This window comes from Leptodactylus fuscus, chromosome 9 (assembly GCF_031893055.1).
Source record: "Leptodactylus fuscus isolate aLepFus1 chromosome 9, aLepFus1.hap2, whole genome shotgun sequence".
In the NCBI taxonomy this organism is placed as follows: Eukaryota; Metazoa; Chordata; class Amphibia; order Anura; family Leptodactylidae; genus Leptodactylus; species Leptodactylus fuscus.
This window is the reverse complement of record NC_134273.1, coordinates 28,844,799-28,870,043: the sequence shown is the minus strand read 5'-3', so window position 1 is coordinate 28,870,043 and position 25,245 is coordinate 28,844,799. Positions and strand designations below refer to the sequence as shown.

The 25,245-nt window shown below is 43.5% G+C and overlaps 1 protein-coding gene across 1 annotated transcript in view; it reads right to left on the bottom strand.

Moving 5' to 3' along the window:
* DENND6A (DENN domain containing 6A) overlaps nt 1–24,714 on the bottom strand; it is a 44,122-nt gene extending 19,408 nt beyond the window's left edge. The window contains exons 1-10 of the mRNA XM_075287914.1: nt 24,504–24,714; nt 13,554–13,592; nt 11,674–11,716; nt 9,362–9,474; nt 7,559–7,639; nt 5,420–5,525; nt 3,269–3,348; nt 1,554–1,616; nt 515–570; nt 74–196 (exon numbers count right to left, since the gene is read on the bottom strand). Coding sequence (XP_075144015.1) covers nt 74–196; nt 515–570; nt 1,554–1,616; nt 3,269–3,348; nt 5,420–5,525; nt 7,559–7,639; nt 9,362–9,474; nt 11,674–11,716; nt 13,554–13,592; nt 24,504–24,647 — 848 coding nt within the window. The 5' untranslated portion in view covers nt 24,648–24,714. The remainder of the gene's footprint in view (nt 1–73; nt 197–514; nt 571–1,553; nt 1,617–3,268; nt 3,349–5,419; nt 5,526–7,558; nt 7,640–9,361; nt 9,475–11,673; nt 11,717–13,553; nt 13,593–24,503) is intronic.
* Nucleotides 24,715–25,245: the final 531 nt, after the last annotated feature.

Genomic DNA, 25,245 nt, shown 5'->3' with positions numbered 1-25,245 from the left:
CATCAAAACTAAAATGCATAGCACAGTACTTGTGATCAACAGGAATCCCAAAGAATCCCATACAGACACTTACCCTACAAGGGCCAGTACAGTCTCTGATGACTGTGATGGAGATGGAGCCATGACGACAAGTGGTTCCCCCAATAACACAAGTTCCCAAAGTAGCTGGATATGGAAGAAAACTGGTGAAAAGCACCTGCAAAATACAAAGACCTGTATTACAACTTGTACTATATCTGTATATTCCTAAGGCGGTTACTTGGTAATGGGACTGAGCTGCAAAAACAAGCAAAATAATAATTTTTTCTAATCTCAGAAAACCCCAGAATATAAATGCCAATACCCATCAGCTATTGGAGCCATTTCCTATTACTCGATTTGCCAAATGCAACAAAGACAATAATACCCAATACATTACACATGGAGCTCTAGAAACAGCAGAGTACCCAGTTCTGACAAACCCCGAGATAACAAAGGTTGGCATTTAATATGTATCAAACAATTTTAGTGTTACCTGAAGAGATCAACTTCATGGATGGTGGGTAATGACACAGAGATCTGTGCATCGCTCTGTAAGGGGAGAGAAGAGTCAGGCCCCGGGCACATCATGTGCTATCTATTACTACTTCCATTAATTTCTATGGTCCCTGCCACGCGGACATAGTTTGCAGATCTGTGTAGGGAAGGGGTCAGCAACCTTCGGCACTCCAGCTGCTATGAAACTACAACTTCCAACATGCTCCATTCACTTCCATGAGAGTTCCAAGAACAGTAGAGCAAGTATGCATGCTGGGAGTTGTAGTTTTACAACATCTGGAGTGCTGAAGGTTGCCGACCCTGGTGTAGAAGTTATAAGATTGAGAGAGCAGGTCCTAGTCTGCCCATTTTTGCAACCAGTCCATCTACTCTATTGATAGTATCTGCTAAAAACATGGACCCCATTAGAGATGAGCGAATAGTATTCGAAACTGCAGTTTCGAACTCCTCGCTGCATAGAAATGAATGGGACTGGTCGCACGTCGGCGCTTATCCTTTTGCAGTTCACCCGCTCCCATTCATTTCTATGGAAGCGAGGTATTCGAAACTAGAGTTTTGAATAGTATTCGCTCATCTGTAGACCCCATCATTTTTCACATTCCCTTATGGACCCTATGGCCATGTGCATGGGGCTAAAGTCTGTATGCAGGGAGTTGTAGTTTTGAAAAGGTTTTTGAAGCTTTAACTAAAAGATGCCCATCCAGCTTTAATGGTTATCAACTAGTCTTCCTGACTCCATCATATACATAAAAGTTTGATTTGACCCAGTGTGTATAGGTCTCTAATAGGGAAGAGGATAGTAAGTTGCTGCAAAACTTGTGGTGATGTCTTATCTCATGGGGGAACAGCAGATCGGCCTTTTAGGATCCTTTGTCATCGGTTGGGAATAGTCAGTAGACGCCCATATAGAGAAGATACGGGTTCACTCAAATCCGGTTGTAGGTTTGGCCAAATTTTCAGTAAAGTGTGTGGGGCCTTTAGAGGAAGCAAAGTTAATAAAACAAGATCTGTATTACCTGTTGTGTCATCTCCACCATTTGTGTTGTCCCTGGTTTATCGTGACGGGTTGGAATCCGCACCTTGGAAGAGATTGAAAGAGATTTTTAAGCAATACAATTTATACTTTAAGGCTGAGGCTCCACGTTGCGGAAACGCAGCTTTTTTTTGTTGCACATTTTGTTGTTTTTTTTTTAGTCAAAGTCAGGAGTGGATTGAGCAGAAGGGAGAAGTATAAGAACTTTTTATAGAGTTCCCATTCCTTTTGTAGCAATTCTTGGCTTTTGCTCAAAAAACCGCAACCCCCCCCCCCCCAAAAAAAAAACAAAACAAAACAAAACAAAAAAACTATGTTTCTGCAACATGGAGCCTCAGCCTAAAGGGGTCTTCTGGCGCATAATACAGGTTTCATGTGATAGGTCATCATTATCTACTCTGCGGAGGTCCGACGCTTATACATGTAAATTTTATATAACTGCCGCAAAATAAAAATTATTGTTTTCTTAAACAAAAAAAAAATATGAAAAGACATGTAACTAGCTGGAACTTGCACAGGACTGCACTACTCAAGTCTGTTTCACCCTAAGCAACATGTGGAATGGCAACTGAGAGCCATACAAGAAACAATGAACAATAAAGCCATTGTAATAATAAAAGTATGACTAAAATATCTGTATCTGTAGGTGGTAGTTGTCCATGAAAGGGGATGTCACACAGTCACGTGACTTTATCCTGTCCCCTAGGCTCGGGCTACACAGTGACTTTGCCTGCAACTCCTGTCACAGCTAAAGATCACAATGTCACCCTGCGATTCACTCACTAGTGTAAGTGAAGTCACTTTATGTCATTGAGGCTGCGGCGACTTAGACTTCTAGATGCAAAATTAACTCCATTCACTTACATTGGCGAAATGGTCTCGGGCAAGTTAGCACACAAAATGAGTCATGGCCAAAGTCACCATGCAACCCTAGCCAATTGTATGACCAGATCTCTACAAATTTGAAACCCCCACCAATCGCTAAAATGAAGGGACAAAGGAGCCAACTTAAAGAGGACCTTTCATGGTTTGGGGCATAGACAGTTCTATATACTGCTGGAAAGCCCACAGTGTGCTGAATTCAGCGCACTGTCGGCTTCCCGATCTGTGCCCCGGGTAAAGAGCTTTCGGTCCCGCTACTGTAGCTCTTCACAGTCAGAAGGGCGTTCCTGACAGTCTGTCAGGAACATCCTTCTCCACAGCAGCGCCTATTATGCTGTACTGTGTGTGCAGGGAGGAACACCCCCTCCCTCTGCTCACAGTGCTCGTCACAGACTGTCAGGAACGCCCTTCTGACTGTGAAGAGCTACAGTACCGGGACCGAAAGCTCTTTACCCGGGGCACAGATCGGGAAGCCGACAGTGCGCTGAATTCAGCACACTGTGGGCTTTCCAGCAGTATATAGAACTGTCTATGCACCAAACCATGAAAGGTCCTCTTTAAGCACTGGCCCCATCGACTCTGCACATGGTGTGTGGATCCATGGAAATGATAGGGGTACATGCACTGGTGATGCATGAGGACTGGAGATGAAAGCCAAAAGGACACAGTGTCCCCTCCATTTCAGACTGGTGGTAACCTCAGCACCCAGATCAAAACCTCACCATGGCATACAAACGTTTTTAAAAAGTTGAGTTCCCCTTTAAATGGACAATTCTAGTATATTACAGCATAAAAGAGAATTTACAATGATCGTACCTTTATTACAAGCCCCATAATTGCCAAATGCAGAGTCTTCCCTGGCACAGGTGGCGGCCATCGGTCTATTTCGCTGCAGGCTACAAGAAAGACAATGACAATATATAAATTACTGCATTGAGCGCCCCTAGTGGTCAAAATGTTGAACAAAGAGATTTATTTACACAAGCATGTAAAAGAGGAGTAGGTGACAGATTTATTCCAGATAGTTTACAAAGTCAGTCAATACCCATGGGTATTTTGTTAATAAAATCGATGGCATCTCCATCCTCTACCAGACTCCATGATGTATAATTATGAGACGAGCGCTCTGGGGAATTTGATAACTTGCATTGAAGAGTATCTGGCGTACAGAATCTATTGCCTTCAGCAGGTGCAGGATCTATGAATATGTTGGGACCGATGATTACATCTGCAAATTCTCTTTTTATATTAGGCAGATGGAGACTTAAGGAAAGTTCTTGTTATAGGGGTTGTCAAGAAGTATCATTTATTTATTGTTTTTCGGAAAAGCGGCAGAATGGGTTATATTACTCATCTCACAGATCTCCGCCGCTGCCATTCTGCTATTTACTGGGTTCCTTCAGGTCTCTACTCCCTTGTCCCACCTTGATGCAAGGAAATTGCCATTGAGCCATCACTCCCTGTACCGGTGAACCATAATGGCATGGCAGTGGATCGGTGACATGAGTAATGTGTACCAATTATGGCCCTTTTCTAAAAATATTAAGGCTAAAAGGACTGCAGGGAATAAAACCCGCCCCAAATTGAGGGTTATTTTGCAGCAGATCACCTGCAGTGTTCTCTGCTGATCCCCCTGCTGCAGCTTTCAACCTTTGCATTTATAGATTAAAATACTCAAGTGAAACCTGCAGCCACGACCGAAATGACTTTCCACCACCTCTGCCAATTCTTTGCATCACTTGACAGGTACAGCTCCCCTAATTCTAGCCCTTTCTGTTCCTGAGTAATTGTTGCTGTTATTTCCAGCACCCAATCTGCTACTAATGCTCTCTGCTGTCAGATGGGCAGTCCTGTGCTGAATCATGGCCGTAACTGACCCAGCTAATGAAGACATCCACATAGATGATGTGGTTGAAGATGTATTTATTGCAAAGCCTTGAATCAATCAATCCTAATAGATGGGAATTTATGATTCAGCAAGAAATAAAAGATCTGATTACTTATTTATGGGCTAAGTAAAATGGTTGTTCATTTATAGCACGTGAGGTCTCCTGAAGGCCGACTAGTAATCAATACACGCCAAGTCTAAGGAGCGTGGGTCGCTGTATGCTATAGTAGTAGCAGAAATACAACATTGGCGAGGGAAGTTATACTATGGATATAAGCTAGCACCCCCTAATGGTGAGGTGAAGCTGCAGGATGACCTTTCAACACTTCCTAATATGGTATCACATTTTAAGACTGGAACGTAAGATAAGCCATTACTTTATGATGAGTTGGCCCGAGTTCAGATCTCCACCAATCCTTAAGATAAAACAAAAACGAGCAACCCTTTACTGCTTTACCCTTGCACCATGGCGCCTCTTGCATCCTGCTGTGCACAGAACTGAAGGCAGGGTTATCCAGGTGAATGCTGCCCAGCAGGAGGCAGCCTGGTCACTTCCTTTGCTTCACTGACTTTATTCTCTGTATTGGTGTTAGTCCTACAGGCTGAAGCCCAATCAATCATAATGTGATCTGCTATTAGGACACAGGAGAGGAGACTTTGACGGGAATGTGGGTCTTGAGGTTTCCTACTGAAATAAAGTAATGGAAGAGCATGCAGGCTGCTGTCCCATTCATGTGACTGACGGAGACATCCAAACACAGTAATTGGCTATTTCTGTTAGTCCAACTGACTTTGAATGGAGCAATAGCAGACATGAAGCAACAGTGCCCATTCAAACGGAATAACATCAGGGCCCCCATTCTCATTATCAGTGGGGCGTCCAGCAGTGGGATACCAGCAGACACACTTCTCCTGTGGATAAGTATTGATTCTGTGATAACACCTTTAATATCAAACCTTTCTAAATTCAATGCCCCAATAAAAGGGCATGGACCATGCATTTATATACATAGAGATGCAAGAAAATCCTATTGGGATACTCAAGAACGGATTCATAAGGATCAGACAATCGATGTTACCTGCTTCCAAGCACGGTTCACTCCTCTCAAAATATTCAGGGGCGATCTGCTTCACCACTGTGTTGAAGAAATTGATGTACGGCAGTTTACTGATCAATACTAAGGACTGAAGAGAGAAGATCAGATGTTACCACCAAAGATAGACAGGGCCACTAAAATGCTTACATTATGCCCATGCCCATGTATAATAGGGGTTCAGATAAACAAAGTTATAGATTCAAGTCATGGAATTATTACATGAACATGTGCTGCACTTACTGAGACGTCTCAAACACTATTTCACATGACCAAATAGTCTAAAGATTCATGATACATCCTATACAGGCAAGGCCCGATGCACCATATACAGGCAAGGCCCGATGCACCCTATACAGGCAAGGCCCGATGCACCCTATACAGGCAAGGCCCGATGCACCCTACACAGGCAAGGCCCGATGCACCCTACACAGGCAAGGCCCGATGCACCCTACACAGGCAAGGCCCGATGCACCCTACACAGGCAAGGCCCGATGCACCCTACACAGGCAAGGCCCGATGCACCCTACACAGGCAAGGCCCGATGCATCCTATACAGGCAAGGCCTGATGCATCCTACATAGGCAAGGCCTGATGCATCCTATACAGGCAAGGCCCGATGCACCCTATACAGGCAAGGCCCGATGCACCCTACACAGGCAAGGCCCGATGCATCCTATACAGGCAAGGCCCGATGCATCCTATACAGGCAAGGCCTGATGCATCCTACACAGGCAAGGCCCGATGCATCCTACACAGGCAAGGCCCGATGCATCCTACACAGGCAAGGCCCGATGCATCCTATACAGGCAAGGCCCGATGCACCATACAAAGGCAAGGCCCGATGCATCCTATACAGGCAAGGCCCGATGCATCCTATACAGGCAAGGCCCGATGCATCCTATACAGGCAAGGCCCGATGCATCCTATACAGGCAAGGCCCGATGCATCCTATACAGGCAAGGCCCGATGCATCCTATACATGTCCTGCCAGCATTGTATAATGCAGAGGTAAACTCTGTTTAGCAACTACAGAAAGAACTGTATAGGCTTGTTCAGGTGGATGAGTTTTTAAGCTGAAAAATCTGAAGTTGACATCTAAGACAATTTATAGGTGGACTCTCAGATTTTTGCCGTAATTTGCAGTTTGCAGTGTTGCTTATCCCCTCTCAATAGGGCTAATCTGTGTGAGACTAATAGCAGCGGTTTCCACTATTAACTATGGCATTGACCCTACAGAGATGGAACACAAGTGAGATTTCAGTGCAGAACATGAATTCAATCCACATTGAAAATCAAAGGAGTAAACATTCCCCAGAATATAAAGGTCAAGAAGGCAATAAATGTTTGGCAATGATGGCATAATGGGTCACGGTAAACTAACCTGAAGACACATAAGGGTTAAAGGGGTTTTCTGGCCCTTAATGCATATCTGAATTGATACCGTGATATCCGCAGCATAGGTCATCAGTATTGGATCTGTGCGACACTTGAACCCTGCACAGATCAGCTGTTCCCAGCAGCCTCTAGGCGCCAGACATTACAGACCTAGATGGGGAGTGCAAGGCGTCTGCACTTATTCAAGTAATAGTTCCCCGGCACCACGGCTTTACATGGGGGGGGGGGCTGCAGCTTTGCACCTATGACTTGAATAGGAACATTCTGCACACACTCTTCTATTGCAGCAGTCTGGGGGCTGCTGGAATAGTCAATTGGTCCGGGGTCAGACCTCCACAGATCATATACAGTTGACCTCTTCCTGAAGTTGCAGCACTCCGCGCTTGCTTTTTTTTCTTGCAACTGAGTGAAGGGGTCACACCATTCACTTACATTACTTGTAAGGTTGCAGAGTGATGCACGATCTTCGGTTTGGCAGCCAAAAGCTCGGGGTAAGGGGGGCTTAATTTGACCAAATGTTTGATAAAACATCAAGACTATATCTGAACCCGCACACAGCATGAAAGCACCCCGAAAACTACCATAGACACATAAGATACTGAATAGAGGAGACTAATGCAAATAACTGGGCAATTATTTTCCTAAGCCTTGAAACCAATGTAATTGGAAAGAGAGAAGCAATGGACCCGAGTCTCTGCTCAGCGCGGCCGCCATGCAGATAATTACCTTTTGGAAATAGCCCCTTTTTAATGTCTTGTCTCGGACTTGTCGGAAATAGACGTAACCATAGAAACAGGCGGGATCTTTCTGAAGTGGTAAACAAGATTACAAAGAAAGTGTCAATACTTGCATCTTACAGACACATCTAAGGATAATTGGACCATGGCAGCAACTTCCAACAACATCTTATTTTTATAGGAGTAAGTGCACCTTTTTTGATATTGCAGCAATGTATGACAACAGGTGAGTATATGGTCCCTGGCACCGCCGTATGCTATACCAATGAGGGTCATTCAATCTTGTGTCTAGGTGTCTCCCAACCCTAGTAAAAAGCCATTACTCAGAATGACAACCTATGACCAGGATAAGTGATCGATCACCGGGGTGCTGTGTTCTTACAGATCAATGGTTCTGCCTGCATGCTACCACACCATATAGACTATGGGACTGTACGAGGCTCTCTCAGATAGGGGGAGGTTCTACAGCAATCAGACACTTGCCCCTATCCTAGGCGATAAGTTATTACAAATCAAACCCTTTAAATAACCTTTAGATGACTGGATTTACTTAACATCCTAGGCCTAGGGTACGTTCACACAGAGTTTTTTGCAGGCGGATTTTGATGCAGAATCCACAAAATTCACCTGCAAAAAAGCCTCCCATTCATTTCAATGGGAATCACTCACAGTTTTTTTCCGCCAGCGATTTTTTTTTCAGCTAGCGGGAAAAAAATACGACATGCCCTATCTTCACGTGGATTCCATGGCTGAGTCAGCCGCGGTGTCCGCGACTTGAGATTCCCTCCTGATTAGGCTCAGATGAATGGGCCTAATCAGGAGCAAGATGATGCTGCACTGCATCGGCATCCCGTCGCGGCTAGTTGCACGAAAAATCTTTCCACCATGTGAACTAACCCTTATAAGACCAGTTCATGTTTATGGCTAGTATAAGTCTTTCTGTTTTACAGCCAAGATTTGTCCTTTTAAAGGACATATATCCTATTGAGACTTTCTTAAAGCAGTTTTTTGGGACCTTTTAATTGATCATCCGTTGAAGATCTGTGGGGTCAGATACCCATGAGCCCCCACGGATCAGCTGTGTGAAATGGCAGTGGTAGTCACTGAGTGCTGCCTCCGACCTACAGGCAACGTGACATCACATTCACCAGTCACATGGACTGTTCACAGCTCAGTTCCATTCAAGTGAAGGGGCTGAGCTGCCATAACAAGCACAGCGGCTGTACAAATGTATGGTGTCGTGCTCGCCGAGTACTGAAGTGCTGAGCGAATGCTGAAGCCTGGATATCAGAACCCTAACAAGGTTTCATTGATGACCTATTCTAAGTAAACTTAGCTTGGAAAACCCTCTATCTATTGGTCAGAGTGAAAGACCGCTATAAACAGCGTCACTCTCTGGACAACCAGTGTGACCATACATTACATGGACGCCATACTGAGCACTCTGTAATACCTAATTTTTCCTGTGGTGGCGCTGCAGGAGAAACGACCTCTGGCTATAAGATTCTCCAACAGCTCCTGAGCTGGAATCTTAGCAGCAATACAACCTTCTGGAGACTTAAGACACATAATCTACAAGGAATAACATGGGCCGTGCATAAACCTCTAGACACCTGTAAATCCAACCAGGTTCTGGCTGAACCGGCCAACAGTTCACATTGCAGTACTGGACTTTAGGAACCAGTCAGACCCCACATTAGCAAATTTAACTGGTTAATCCCAGGACTCACATAGAACTTGTGGTTTCACGTATTTCCTATTCATAATTGCATATTAATACAAGTGAGCAAACCTTTAAATAAACCGGTGAATCTCTGTCCATTTGATCCAAGACACAATGCAGAGAAGACTTCCTGCCGGTCGACTGACGGAATCTGAAGCAAAACTGTGTGTCCCCCAGGCAGCCTGAAGAAGTAAGCAGAATGCATATATATTAGCTTACCCCAGGCAGGCGCTGGGATATGTTCTCATTAGAAGACATAAAGCCTTGTCACTACCAGGAAGCCTGGCCGTGCACACTAAGCACAAAGACGAACACAAAATCAATCTTTAGCTGTAAAAGTGCTGTCTCCGTCTTAAAGACACAAACATCCCTGCGACCTTCAAGGATTCAATTTTCTGAGCGGATAACTACTGGATCATGGTAAGAAAGCAGAGCAATATTCAAGACACTATGAAGGATCTGTAGGACGATCAGTAAATCCAGGAAACGGGGGACTTTTCTGCCATTTGTCTATAATGTTTTAGGTTAATGTGTTCATTAACCTAGTTATATTACTTTAAGGGGATTTCAGGGGTAAAAATATTAACGTCCAAAAAGTAAAATCTGAATATCTGATCGGTGCAGGTCAAACATCCAACACCTCCACAGATTAGCTGTTCTCAACAGCTGATGAACAGAGAATAGAACAGGAAACAGACAGTTCTGTTCTGGTGTAGTGGCCAGACTTGGTACTGCAGTTCAGCCTCCATTCACCTGAATGAGACCTAAGCTGCAGTGACTCAGTTCAGCCACTACACAGAGAACTGCGTTGCTTCCTGCTCCAGTTGCTGATCGATAGGTTGCGGGAGGTGAGACCACCATGGATCTGATTCGGATGACCCAGAGTTAGGATAGGACAACAATATTTTTAGCATGAAAAACATCATTAAAGGGATCTTATCATTTAAACTCAATTTTTTCTGCCCATCACGTAGGAAAAGCCTTAAGAAAGGCTATTCTTCTGCTACCTTTAGATGTCTTCTCCGGGCTGCCGTTCGGTATATAATCCGGTTTTCGTCGGTATGCAAATGAGTTCACTTGCAGCACTGGGGGCGTCCCCAATGCTATGAGAGAACACTCCAGCGCCGCCTCCATCTTCTTCAGGAACAGGTTTTCTTCGTGTCTTCTTCCGGGGGTTGGCTTCAAACTTCTAGGCCTAGGGCAAAGCCGACTACGCGTGCCCCCAGGCCACAAGAAAATGGCCGCTTGCACAGTATTGTAAGCAGCTATTTTCTTGCGGCCAGCAAGCATGCACAGTCGGCTTTGCCCTAGGCCTATAAGTTTGAAGCCAACCCCTGGAAGAAGACCTATTCCTGAAGAAGATGGAGGCGGCACTGGAGACTACAAGTGAAATACTTCAATACTGAGTCTGATAACTATTCAGCTCCGGTCAACAACACAGAAGCGTTTATTAAGAGATATGTGTCAGGAAAAACATAAGTACTGTAAGCCAATGGCTGGTCAGGTAATGGAGGGGGTGTATATCTCACCCAGACTACTCAGGTGAGTGAGATGAGAAAACTCCAGGAATGTTTGTTCACAGCAGACCACTTTCGTCTGCTGAGCATTTTGGTAAATGCTCAGTACTGGGCTAGATTTTTAGGAATGGCAGTTAGGTTGGTAGTGGGACCTGTCATTCCACCCCCCCTCCAGTCCACACTTTGGGGATGTTCCGGCAGCGACTCAGCTGCAGAGAGTCTCCTCGTCAAGGAGGCTTAAGAAGCCAGCTCCAGCAGCAGACTGGCTGCAGAGCTTGGCTGGAGAGCTGACAGAGAGGTCATATTTGTGGAGCTGTGTCCTGAGTGATTCAACTTGTTTTTTTTGGATTTCTGTTATTCTAGGTGAGGTAACCTATTCTATGTTTAGTTAGAGCCTAGCCGGGCAGGTATTTATTTTTGTATTGTTTCCTTTTGTTGCTGCACTATCTTTTTGAGTGAAAATAATCTCTACCTTTGTTTTGGACTAAAAGAAACTGGACTTGTGTGTCTATGCCACCCCACCTAGCAATCCCGAACCCTGACAATACACAGCTCCATCCACACCGGGTTACTGCAGCTCAATGGGAATTCTTAATCATTTTTATTTTATAATCTCAAGTAAGACAAGATGTTACAGATATTTGTGAGTATACACAATGTTACATATGTAAAGACAGAATGAATATAGTCCCAATACATATTTAGTATAGCTCAGAGGTGCGCCCTCAGGGTTCAGGGCTCAGTACTGACTGCTATCGCTGCCCTGGTGTCTCCAGCTAAAATTGGAAGAATTCAGAAGTAAAGTAACCCATGTTCTCTACATGACTATGTCCTCCATCAATGTCCACAATGACAAACACTTACCAGAGTTTGAATCAGGGAATGACAGGTAACAGATGCTGGTTTTCTGTGAAATAAAATACATATTTATTACACGGTATGGGAAGGTTTTAGCCAGAACGATAGACAAGAGAAAGAGCTAGAGGATGATCCAGAATGATAGAGAGAGAGCACGCTAGAGAGAGAGAGAGATAGATAGAAAGAGTCACTAATGAACATCTGTGGTGTACATAGAAGGGGTTTCCCCATTTAGGCTGAGGCCCCACGTTGCGGACACGCAGCTTTTTTTGTTGTAGATTTTGTTGCAGCTTTTTGAGCCAAAACCAAAAATGACTACAAGAGGAATGAGAAATATATCCTCCTACTTATATTAATATTATTATTACTAATATATATATATAAATATAATATATATAATAATAATATATTAGTATTATTTTAAATGTGAAAGTTTGGATGTGTATTGCCTAATCACGCAAAAACGGATGAACGGATTTGAATGAAATTTGGCACATAGATAGATTGTAACCTCGGTTAACATATAGGCTACCGTACTTTTTATCCCAGTAAATGACATGGCTTCATGGCTGTTGTGAATTTATGTTCTCATACTATATTACACTGCTCTTATCTCACCTTCTGAGAAAGCCAGGGCTGTTATCTCTCTGTGTAAACACACTAACCCTCAGTGGTTTGTGTACACACATTTGCATATTATCTGATCTGCTCCAGGCTGACATACTGGATGGGAAAACACCTTTAATCTGAAATTGGCAGTTTGCTAATATTAAACATGCTGGGAAAAAGAAAATCTCATTTGTTGCAGAACTCAAAAACGACAACTATGAAGGTAGCCAGTAGTCACAGAGCTTTCCTCAAGAGGAGCTGACGAGGATCAACGGCACCAACAACACGCTCATTATATGGTGTCCCAGCGAGCGGATGAGATACCGGAACAATCACAGGCACAGCGCTAAAAATGAGTTCAGTGGCAGGCCAGCTTAACAGCTGCCGAAACACTGGAGCAGGCGGATTATCGATGCCAACACGCTCATTATATGGATTCCCAGCGAGCTGCTGAGATGCTGGAACAATCACAGGCACGGTGTGAGAAACAAGTTCAGGAGCAGGAAAGCTAAAGAGCTGCCGAAATGCCGAAGCAAGCAAACCATCGATGGCAACAATACGCAGACGAAGTCGCGGGCAGGGACACACACACATATGACCTACAAAATATACGAGTGCAAAACTGGCCAATTCTTATAGGACCACTATGCAAACAAAAAATTAAATAGACCCGTGCAAAGCCAGGTCCTCCTACTAGTATAAAATACGTATACTTCTACTTTTTGCTGAATCCACTCATGGAATTGGCTCCAAAAAAACATAAAAAAAAACTGAGTTTCCGCAACGTGGAGGCCTTAGCCTAAAAGGGTTTTCTCATTAAACATGTAAAAAAATTTCAAAATTCACCTCCAAATCTGTGGCAAATTCTGCCATGTTTACAATTAGTCTACAATTGCCATGCCATGTCTACAATTAGTGGTGAGTCTTTTGACGTGATGGCTTTCCAGTGGACTCTTAATCCATGAATGACTTGCCAGAAACCCAGCCATGGTGTCCTTATTGTGGCCAGGTTACCTTCTCTAGCAGGTCCATCGCATCATGGTTGGGTTTCTGGGAACTGCCATACCACAGACCATCCCTGCATTCATGGTCATAGCCATAGTCAACTGATCAAGACAAAAGATGTCACCACTAAGATGGTTAGAGAAAATCTTTAAGACTCTGCAAAATGTTTCATTATTTATATTGCGAAAAATATTTCACCTTAAATAGCACTAAATATGGTTATGTTCATGGGAAACCCCCTTTAAGGAGAGAATATATTCTTATAGACTTACCTCCTTGTCAGTTAATTTGGCATGGGGAGGATACAAGGCCTACGAAGAAGAAAAGAATATATTAATAAGGTCTATACCAGTACATTATAAGTTAGTCTCATACTGTGGCAGTCTGGGCTCCATGTGAACAGAGACTAAGCTGTAGTTGCTGTCGAAAAACTATACACTATAACAGATAGTGTTCAATTAAAGGGGTGTTCCCATAACAGAAAGTTACACCCTATGTGAATAGTACTATCCAAAATCTGAATATAGCTTGGGCAGCACACATACCACTTCTTTCATTTCAAAGGACAAGACAGGGTACCAGCATCCCATTAAAATGAATGGAGTGGTGAACGCTGCCCAGCTACCAAATCAGAGCAGAGGACAAAAGTCCCAAATACTTCAGATCAGTGGGGTCAAGGCAGTTGGACCCTACTGATCTGCAAGTTATCCTCTACCCATAGGATAGGGGAAAAAAACTTGCTTTCATGGGAAGACCCCATTAAGGGCCAGCTCTAATGAGTTCTCTCCAGTGAGAACAATAGGATTGGACATGTTGAATCCCATCATGTCCGATCACACAACATACTCATAGAGATAACAGCAAAAACTGATGTATCTGACTGCTATGATCTTATGAGAATGGCTGGCTTTCCTTATTTTATTTGAGCGGGGTATATGGGGCTGGGCGGATCTGAGCTTTTTAACAAAAAATATTTAATTGAAACACAAGAAAGGAGAAAAAAAAAAGTAACGGTGATAAAACGGTGGACTCCTGAGCTCGTGCGGGCGGGGCTGGTGCAGTATACTGAATAGCGGCAGAGGATATAGTCTGCTGGCTCAGCACAGACATGGATCAGAGTTCTGCAGAGACATTCATGGAATTTTCCCAGCCATAAAACACACACAAAAAAACAAAACACACTAAAGCTCAGTCATGTAGTTACATAACCAAACACATGCAAGAAGTACCCAGAGTTTTCAGAGAAATCACCCTGGACTTTGCAACGCTGATCTGCTTCCAGGGAACATTACATTGAAGAATTCCCATATATAGTTTATAGAAGCGATAACAAGATTTTTTTACTGTCAGCAAAGCCCAAAGAATTTTAATCTTTTAATGTTCACATCGCAACATTGTCCACAAGCATTTCAGTAGTTGTTATGGGTTACATCATCACAACACTCAATAGAATTAAAGGGGTTTCCCACTAATATTTTCTTTTGTCTATTTAGGGTAGGAGTAAATGCCTGAAGATAAGATAATCCTTTAATAGTCCCACCATGGGGAAATTCAGTGTGTTACAGCAGAATAGATACTACAATAATAAAAGAAAAAAACAAAACAAAAAACACATACAAAGCTTAGAATAGAAGACAAAAAAGACAGTAGGAGTCGTAACAAATGAAAAGGAAAAACTTCAGGATCATTTAGTTCTCTGTGTGGAGTTCTCTATGCTGGTGTTGATTATACAGCCTGACCGCAGTTGGGAGGAAAAATCACCGATAGCTCCTTCTCACACTTGGGGTGAAGCAGTCGGTCACTGACAGTATTGCCCAGGGCCGTCAATGTCTCATACATGAGATGGGAGTTATTCTGCAGCATGGTACTCATCATAGACAGTATCCTTCTGTCACCCACCACCTGTACTGGTGCAGGGGGCTCCCCAGGACAGAGCTGGCCCTTCCATCCAGCCTGTCAAGTCTATTTCTGTCCCTGGCTGATATGCTACTCCTCCAGCAGGTCACTCCGAAGAAGATGGCTGAAGCAACCACAGAGTTGAAAAAGGCCCTAAGAAGTGTCCCCTGGACACCAAAGGCCCTCAGCCTCCTGAGCAGGTAGAGCCTGCTGTGACCCTTTCTGTGCAGCGCCTCCAGGTGATCAGCCCAGTTTAGTTTATTATTGAGGGGTAGGTCTTGACCATCTCAATGCCTGTCCCCTGGATGTCCACCAGTTTCGGAACACTTCTCCGTTCACTAAAGTCCACCACCATCTCCTTGGTCTTCCCAGCATTAATCCTGAGCTGGTTCCGCTGGCAACAGTCCACAAAATCCCGGTTTAATTCTCTGTACTCCCTGTCGTCTCCATCTGTGATGATGCCTACTACAGTCAGAGTACTTCTATAAGTAACAGCTGGACGAGTTGTACCTAAAATCATAAGTGTTTAGTGTGAAAAGGAAAGGGGCAAGAACTGTACATGGAGGTGCCCCGTATTACAGATCATAGTGTGTGACATACAGCCCCGGGCTCTCACATACTGAGGTGGGTTGGTGAGGTAGTCTAAGAGTATTGAGGGTCCCCTAGTCCCATATGTGAATGGAGTGGATATTACCACCACTTCATTCATCCAGGGAATTAGGAAACCCCCAATTTCATGATCACTGGGGGTCCCAGCAGTCTTTATTAGTGTTGTTAGTGAGCAAAACCTCATTTTCACCATTAATAATATATATATATATATATATATATATATATATATATATATACAGTCCTATGAAAAAGTTTGGGCACCCCTATTAATCTTAATCATTTTTAGTTCTAAATATTTTGGTGTTTGCAACAGCCATTTCAGTTTGATATATCTAATAACTGATGGACACGGTAATATTTCTGGATTGAAATGAGGTTTATTGTACTAACAGAAAATGTGCAATATGTATTAAACCAAAATTTGACCGGTGTAAAAGTATGGGCACCTCAACAGAAAAGTGACATTAAAATTTAGTAGATCCTCCTTTTGCAAAGATAACAGCCTCTAGTCGCTTCCTGTAGCTTTTAATCAGTTCCTGGATCCTGGATAAAGGTATTTTGGACCATTCCTCTTTACAAAACAATTCAAGTTCAGTTAAGTTTGATGGTGGCCGAGCATGGACAGCACACTCTCAAATGATCTGAAAACAAAGATTGTTCAACATAGTTGTTCAGGGGAAGGATACAAAAAGCTGTCTCAGAGATTTAACCTGTCAGTTTCCACTGTGAGGAACATAGTAAGGAAATGGAAGACCACAGGGACAGTTCTTGTTAAGCCCAGAAGTGGCAGGCCAAGAAAAATATCAGAAAGGCAGAGAAGAAGAATGGTGAGAACAGTCAAGGACAATCCACAGACCACCTCCAAAGAGCTGCAGCATCATCTTGCTGCAGATGGCGTCACTGTGCATCGGTCAACAATACAGCGCACTTTGCACAAGGAGAAGCTGTATGGGAGAGTGATGAGAAAGAAGCCGTTTCTGCAAGCACGCCACAAACAGAGTCGCCTGAGGTATGTAAAAGCACATTTGGACAAGCCAGCTTCATTTTGGAAGAAGGTCCTGTGGACTGATGAAACAAAGATTGAGTTGTTTGGTCATACAAAAAGGCATTATGCATGGCGTCCAAAAAATAACAGCATTCCAAGAAAAACACTTGCTACCCACTGCAAAATTTGGTGGAGGTTGCATCATGCTTTGGGGCTGTGTGGCCAATGCCGGCATCGGGAATCTTGATAAAGTTGAAGGTCGCATGGATTCCACTCAGTATCAGCAGATTCTTGAGAATAATGTCCAAGAATCAGTGACAAAGTTGAAGTTACTCCGGGGATGGATATTTCAGCAAGACAATGATCCAAAACACCGCTCCAATTGACTAAGGCATTCATGCAGAGGAACAATTACAATGTTCTGGAATGGCCATCCCAGTCCCCAGACCTGAATATCATTGAACATCTGTGGGATGATTTGAAGCGGGCTGTCCATGCTCGGCGACCATCAAACTTAACTGAACTTGAATTGTTTCGAAAGAGGAATGGTCCAAAATACCTTTATCCAGGATCCAGGAACTGATTAAAAGCTACAGGAAGCGACTAGAGGCTGTTATCTTTGCAAAAGGAGGATCTACTAAATATTAATGCCACTTTTCTGTTGAGGTGCCCATACTTTTGCACCAGTCAAATTTTGGTTTAATGCATATTGCACATTTTCTGTTAGTACAATAAACCTCATTTCAATCCTGAAATATTACTGTGTCCATCAGTTATTAGATATATCAAACTGAAATGGCTGCTGCAAACACCAAAATATTTAGAACTAAAAATGATTAAGATTAATAGGGGTGCCCAAACTTTTTCATAGGACTGTATATATATATATATAGTGCAGGTCATGTCACCTACTATATACAGTAACCAAGAGCCACGTCCTCTGCTGACGGAGAGAATGCTAATATTTGCGTAGCTGGCCTTTCTGCTACGTGTCTTATAAACAGTCGAAGGAACAAGTAAAATATAGTTTTTCTATCCAGGATGAACATAAAATAGTTAGATAATGGGAAGTGAGGACATGGCCTGTGAAGAAAAAGGGGCACTTAAGCAACGGACTTTTGGGGTCCTGGTTTTGGGGCCCATACTGATCAGATATTAATAACCCAACCTAAAGGATAGGTCATCAATATGACCGTCCCAGAAACCCCCTTTAAGGGGCACTGTTCCCATGAATAGTGCATACACTGCACAGAGATGGTGCCTTGGTCTGAATAAATCTCCTGTCCACGCCAACATGGAAGCGACAACAAAAACAGATTGATAGGTTTTATTTTTATCTACATTTTGCAGAAGATTTTACACACTTTCTAATGGTCACCAAGTGCTCTGCGCCCGTCAGCCAGGTCAGGCACTTATTCGGCAGGTGGCAGCCGTAGACACTGGCTCCTCAGTCCGTCTCCAGGCAGAATCCCGGCTATTGTGACTGGTTATTATTCATCTGCTGCCAGGGACAAGAAACCACAAACATGTAGTAAAAGCAGAACAGTTAGTTCTTGGCATCGCGGCCTGCGTGGTAAATAAGAGTCATCTGAAATTCATCTCTCAAAAAAAAAAAAAAGCCTGACAAATATGAAGGTCAACTATACAGCGCCCCTGTATGGCACACACGTGACACAACATATTACTAAGGCTATGTCCATCTACTGTCACTTTAAGGCTCCGCTAACATCTGTTTTATCCAATACATTCAGTATCATGGAAGCTCCTAACAGTATGTTACATATGCCCATAGGGCCCCATGTACCCAATGTATGCCAAGAGTGTCCACATGGCATACTACAGGCGGGTATGCTCTGAGATTTCTTATTTTTACCTAATAGGAAAGGAGGCTGCTGCACTTTTATACAGCACCATCATGGCACATCAAACCTATACAGTACTATATACTGCAGCCTTCCAATAGGTAAAGTGTACTATAGCATACCTATATAGTACTATATACTGCAACCATCCAATAGGTAAATATACCACAGCATACCTATACCGTACTATATACTGCAACCGTGCAATAGGTAAATATACCACAGCATACCTATATAGTACTATATACAGCAACCGTCCAATAGGTAAAGTATACTATAGCATATCTATATAGTACTATATACTGCAACCGTCCAATAGGTAAAGTATACTATAGCATACCTCTATAGTACTATATACTGCAACCGTCCAATAGGTAAAGTATACTATAGCATACCTATATAGTACTATATACTGCAACCGTCCAATAGGTAAAGTATACTATAGCATACCTCTATAGTACTATATACTGCAACCGTCCAATAGGTAAAGTATACTATAGCATACCTATATAGTACTATATACTGCAACCGTCCAAAAGGTAAAGTATACTATAGCATACCTATATAGTACTATATACAGCAACCGTCCAATAGGTAAAGTATACTATAGCATACCTATATAGTACTATATACTGCAGCCTTTCAATAGGTAAATATACCACAGCATACATATACATTACTATATACTGCAACCATCCAATAGGTAAATATACCACAGCGTACCTATACAGTACTATATACTGCAACCGTCCAATAGGTAAATATACCACAGCATACATATACATTACTATATACTGCAACCGTCCAATAGGTAAAGTATACTATAGCATACCTATATAGTACTATATACTACAACCGTCAAATAGGTAAAACATACCACAGTGTACCTATACAGTACTATATACTGCAACTATGAATACTATTCATATATCCCTCTAATGGAAGTGAACAGAACCTAAGGTGGATTTCATGTCCCATTTATGAACTACATACGTGTGAATCAGAATTGGGTACTACGGTATGTACTATGCCTTTGCAGGCCAACTTTTGGTGTGCAGAGTCTTACGGCCCATGCCTGCTCTGCTAATAATTCTGGGAAATGATTATGCAAATAACTTTTCCTTGACCCCACATTTTGATGGTAGCTCCCTATACATCAGGGCTTCCTAAACATTCTGCAACTTGGACCTCACCAGTCAATCCACAGTAACACTGGGGGTTCATCAACAATAGACACCACACAAACTGCACAAACTGAGGTAATGCTTGCGGTGGCTCCACTGCAAACTGGTTAGGAAGCATGTGCAGCCATTTGCTTACATGGGCTGGAGGGAATCATAACCTAGGGGGCGTTCACGCTTGCGCCCGTTTTCGCCCACCGGGGAAACTGGATGGGGAACGGCTTCCCGGTGGTCACTTTTAAAACCTATTGATTTGAATGGACTTTTAAAGCAAACCGCCAAGTCCATGTGCGGTCTCTCCAATGGGAAACAGTTTTTTTTTGTACAAAGTCGGACTTTGTGTCCGTCGAAAAAAAAAAAAAAAGAAGAGTTTCCCCGTGGTGAGGCCGCATACGGATACAGCAGTTTGCTTTAAAAACCTATTCAAATGAATGGGTTATAAAACTGACCCCAGAAGCCGTCCCCTGTCCAGTTTCTCCCAAAAATAGGACGGAGACCTGGCGGACGGACACGGATGCAAGTGTGAACGTCCCCCTAACTAGATCCCTGCGGTGTTTGCAGCTACCTCGCAGTTTGAGAAGCGCTGCTATAGATCAATGCCTGGTTTTCAAGAAGCCTACTGACATGACCTGGGATTGCAGCCAAACCAGAAGATCTCCATCAAATGGAAAAAGAGAACCATCCACAGACAATTGTTTGGGGGTTATTACACAATGCAGGACACTGGCTGGGCACTCCTTCCCCAGAATAATAATAATAATTCCTAGCAGATCATGTATGGTCCCTATGACTAAAAGTCCTCTTGTGTTCTCCCTGTGAACGAAGCGCCAGTGCTTCACTCACATCAATGGAGCTGCTGGAGATTATAGTCCCGACAACCCCACATAAATGAATGGAGTCATACAAGCACACTGGCGTTTCCTCCACAGGGAGAATGTAGGGGCACGTTCAGTCCGCTGATCTTCTGAACCATGGGGCTCAAAACCTTAGACTAGTATTCACATCTGTTCTGGTCTCTCAATCATTCAGATCCATCAATGTCCATGTGTAATCGCTAAAACAGTGGTCCAACTCTGTGTCCTTTGGGTCCCTTAGCAGACCCAAACGATGGAGAGACCAGCACAGATATGAACCAGGCCTAAGATGTTGAGCTCACAGGGGTCAGAAGATCAGTGGATTACAAATCCTCCCCCAAACACACTAACTATAAACGGAAACTGGTGCAGACTAGGGTTGAGCGATGGGGATTGGAAAAGATCGGATTCCGATCGGCGATCGAGTAAATTTCATGATCGCGATCGGAATTCCGACCCAATCTTTTCCAGCGGGATCGAGATCGAAGGTCATCTCAAGATCGGCTCAACCCTAAAAGTGACTTTTCCCATAGGGAAGCATTGACTAGGGTCGAGGATCGGGAAAGATCGGATGCCGATCGGCGATCGAACAAATTTCACGATCGAGATCGGCTGGAAAATGATCGGAAATCGGATCTTAAAATTGATCTTGAAATCTCAAGATCAGCTCAACCCTAGTGGAGACAAAAACCTCCGTGCAGGACTTTTCTCTCCACCAATTTTTGGCGGTTCCTGCGGTGGAGTCTCCAACAGACACTCCGGCGCAGAAGTGAACTTAGCAAAGGACAATTTTTTACTGCAAAGTGTAAATTTCACAGCAATTCAAAGGCCAATCTCAGATATACAGATATTGTTACAAATTTGTCCACAGCATAAAATTGTGAATCCGGCCCAAGACATTTTTGCTTAGATACAGAACTCACATATCCGTAAAACAGGATTATGACTTTAGTAACCTCCAGACTTTACTCTGAGATATAGTCAGTGCCCTGTACAAAGTACAATGTGATAGTTGGCCATGGTGGCTGCTGCTGCTTTCTTATCATATAATTGATCTTAATAGAGCACAAGGCAGACTGTAAAGACCAGAGAAGATGCTGAAGCTTCTGAATTACACTCTTAGGTCAGATACTGTATACAGCTGAGGCCTATATCATACACACAATGCACAGGAGAGGACATAGAAGTATAATGCTCACTGCACATGGACTCCTAGCATGCTAGCTATGCAAAAAATGAACATGCTGCAAAAGAGTGTAAGTGGCCATGTAATATAAAATTTGAAGGTTTGCAGGTTTCTTGGATATTATACCTACTGTATGCTTTTTATTTTTGGAAGAGAGATATCTAGTTTTATTCCAGCGCTCAATTTTCAGTTTTTTTGGAGGGGGAAAACAATCACAAACACTCTAAATTTCCTATATAATAGGTTCAAATAAACCTAACCAATGTAAGAATGAGGTCGATGGGTCATAGCGTCATTAATATAACTGTGCAGAGCACCATGGAAGTAATATGATAATGTACAGCACGAGGGCAACACGGTGGCTCAGTGGTTAGCACTGCAGCCTTGCAGCGCTGGAGTCCTGGATTCAAATCTCGCCAGGAACAACATCTGCAAGGAGTTTGTATGTTCTCCCCGTGTTTGTGTGGATTTCCTCCCATACTGATACAAAGACATACTGATAGGGAAAAACATACATTGTGAGCCCTATATGGGGCTCCCAATTTACATTAAAAAATAAATAAATAATTTCCAATAAATATAATACTGTACAGAGTGCTATGGAAGCAATATAATAATGTCCAGCACCATGGAATTAATGGTGCTCTAAAAATGAATAATAATAATAATAATAATAATAATAATAATAATAATAGCTGCTTATACCAGCTTACTGTGTCAGCAGCCATTTCTTGTGGCCTGGGCAAGCGCAGTAAACTCTGCCCGAGGCCTAGAAGATTGAATCCTAGGATGGAAGAAAACACATTTACATACCAAAGAAAACCCAGATTTCTACAGAATGGTGGCGTGGAGAAGACATCTAAAGGTAGGAGAAGAATAGCCTTTCTTAAGGCTATTCCTACGTGTTAGGGCTCGTTCACACGGCGGGCGGTGGGGCGGATTTTGGCACCGAGAGTGATGTGGGGAGCCGTGTCACCCTCGGGTCAAAACCCGCCTGCCACGACCATCGCGGTCACGGCTTTCCCCTCCGGAGTTGGCTCAAATGAATGAGGCGACACTGGAGGTTGCTGCCGCTAGGCGGAAGCCGCGGCTCAGTGAGCCGCGGAATCCACCTGAATAAAGGGCAGCTCGCTTATTTTTTCCGCTATCGGGAACATGCCGATAGTGTAAAAAGGAACGCTAGTGGTCTCCATAGACCACCATTGTATGGAGGCGGTTTTTGAGGCGCCTCCTTGCCCCCATGTAAACTAGCCCTTAGTCAGAAAAAAAAGGGTATCCAATGATAGGATCCCTTTAAATACTCTTTCAGCTGCTAAAACAATTAATAGATCTTATATGTTTGTCCGGGATTTTAACAAAACTTTCTTAACAGAAAGGGATTGCGAAAAAATAAAACCAATAATCGTTCCCATCATGGTAAAGCCACCCCCTTCTGCTCCAACGGCCCTACTGATTCACTTTGCTAGAGAGATGACATGCCATATATTCAGGCATTACCACTGAGCTCAGTGACTGGCTGATGCACATGGATATACAGCGTGTGACAAATGCAGCAATGTAATCTAACATCACGTCCACCATTATAGTTGAAACTTTTTTGCAATAGTCACAGCATCCTCAAGGTCGACAAGTCACAGTGTGGTCCTTAAGGTGAATGCAGCAGTAGTTTCACATATGCACAAGCACATCATTTACACAAGTGATTTGGGGGCTCCCATTTTTGTGATCACTAAGAATCTCAGCAGTCCGAGCCCACCATGATCATATGTTTATTAACTATCCTGTAGAAAGGATATAAATGTGGCTTATGCAAAAAACCCTTTAAAATTTTCCATCTATGTTCTGTGTGGGGAATCACTGGAGATTCCCTAGGGGTAAGAAATAATGCTCCATTATTTGCATGCGTCAGAACCCACCCCCCAACCAGTGACCAGAGGGTCCCTACTGTCAGGCCTCCAGGGATCATACATTTATCATCTAGACTGTGGAAAGGACATCAATGAGGTTTAGGCAAAAAAAACCCTTTTAAAATATCGACTGTGGATATCATCTCCATCAATAATATACAAGTACTGTTTGCAGTAGTCTGTATTCTGTAATGTGACGAATCAGAGAAGCCCCTACAAAAACCAAGAAACCCCGTAACCACCCCTCCAGATGTGCAGCTTAAAGCTTCTGCGCCCCAATGCAAAATTTGTAATGGGGTCCCCTCTTTACCCTGTGTCATTTAGGATAGCAGTATATTATATGTGTTATGGTCTGGCGTCCAATAAAGAAAAAACCTCCTACTGTGCCCCTGTGGTGACCCCCTCATTACTTCTAATGGAGCAGCTTAGGAGGATGCATGTACCATACATACATGTACCATACATGACAGAGCATGGAATAGAAGTGTAGGGGGGTTTAGGAACATACATGCACAATACAGGGCCCAGGGCTCCTCTGTGTGGGAGATCCCCAGGGGGTAAGAAGTAATGCCCCATTATGTACTGCATCAGACCCCCCCCCCCTCCCCCACACCCAGTGACCAGGGGGTCCTCATCAGTCACTTCTAGTCACCCCCAGATACACCGAGCTCTGTACATCACATCCAGCAGCACAATCTCATCACTAGAAAAGTTATCCCACAACTTGCAGACCTCTCACCTCCACAGTCTGGCCCAATTCCAGATCGAAGCCCACTACACAGATACAGTGCAGCCACGAGGAAAAGCGGTCCCAGGGGAGAGCCAGCGGGTCCCCGGAGGGGGTCTGCGCCTCCTCGGTCCCCTCCATCCCCAGCGAAGACATGTCTAGTAGTACATAGCCTCCATCCAGACGTCAATCAATACAACACTGCACGTCAGCACACAGCGCCGGCGGGGCGGGGCGGGGCGGGGCGCACACTCATGACGTCGGCGTGAACTGATGCCGTGTGAGGGCAGAGGACTTCCGCCAGGAAATGGTAATGAGAATGACAAGTGGATTGTGTGCAATACATCCCTCAGTGTTATATTACAGGGTGATCCTACACTGTCACGTTCTCAGCCCCTCTGAATACAGATAGCTGGATACATATGTATTATGTAGATCTCTAGTCAGCAATGCCTATTATTTGTATCTATACAGTCATTGACTAAAAAATAAAATAATACTCAATATCACAATATCAACCAACAATCAAAGGACTGAGGAAGGGACAAAATCAAACTTTTTATATTTGTATTTATAATTCCGGCCATCAGCCCCAATCCCCCTGCCACTTTGGTTTCACACATTCCTATCCGGGTCCCTTTGTAGTACCCACACAGTATAACGTTACCTTGTAGCCCATACAGTATAACCCCCTCATCCTGGCCATCACATGATAAAGCCCCTCTCTTTGTGGTTTCCACATTATAATATTTCT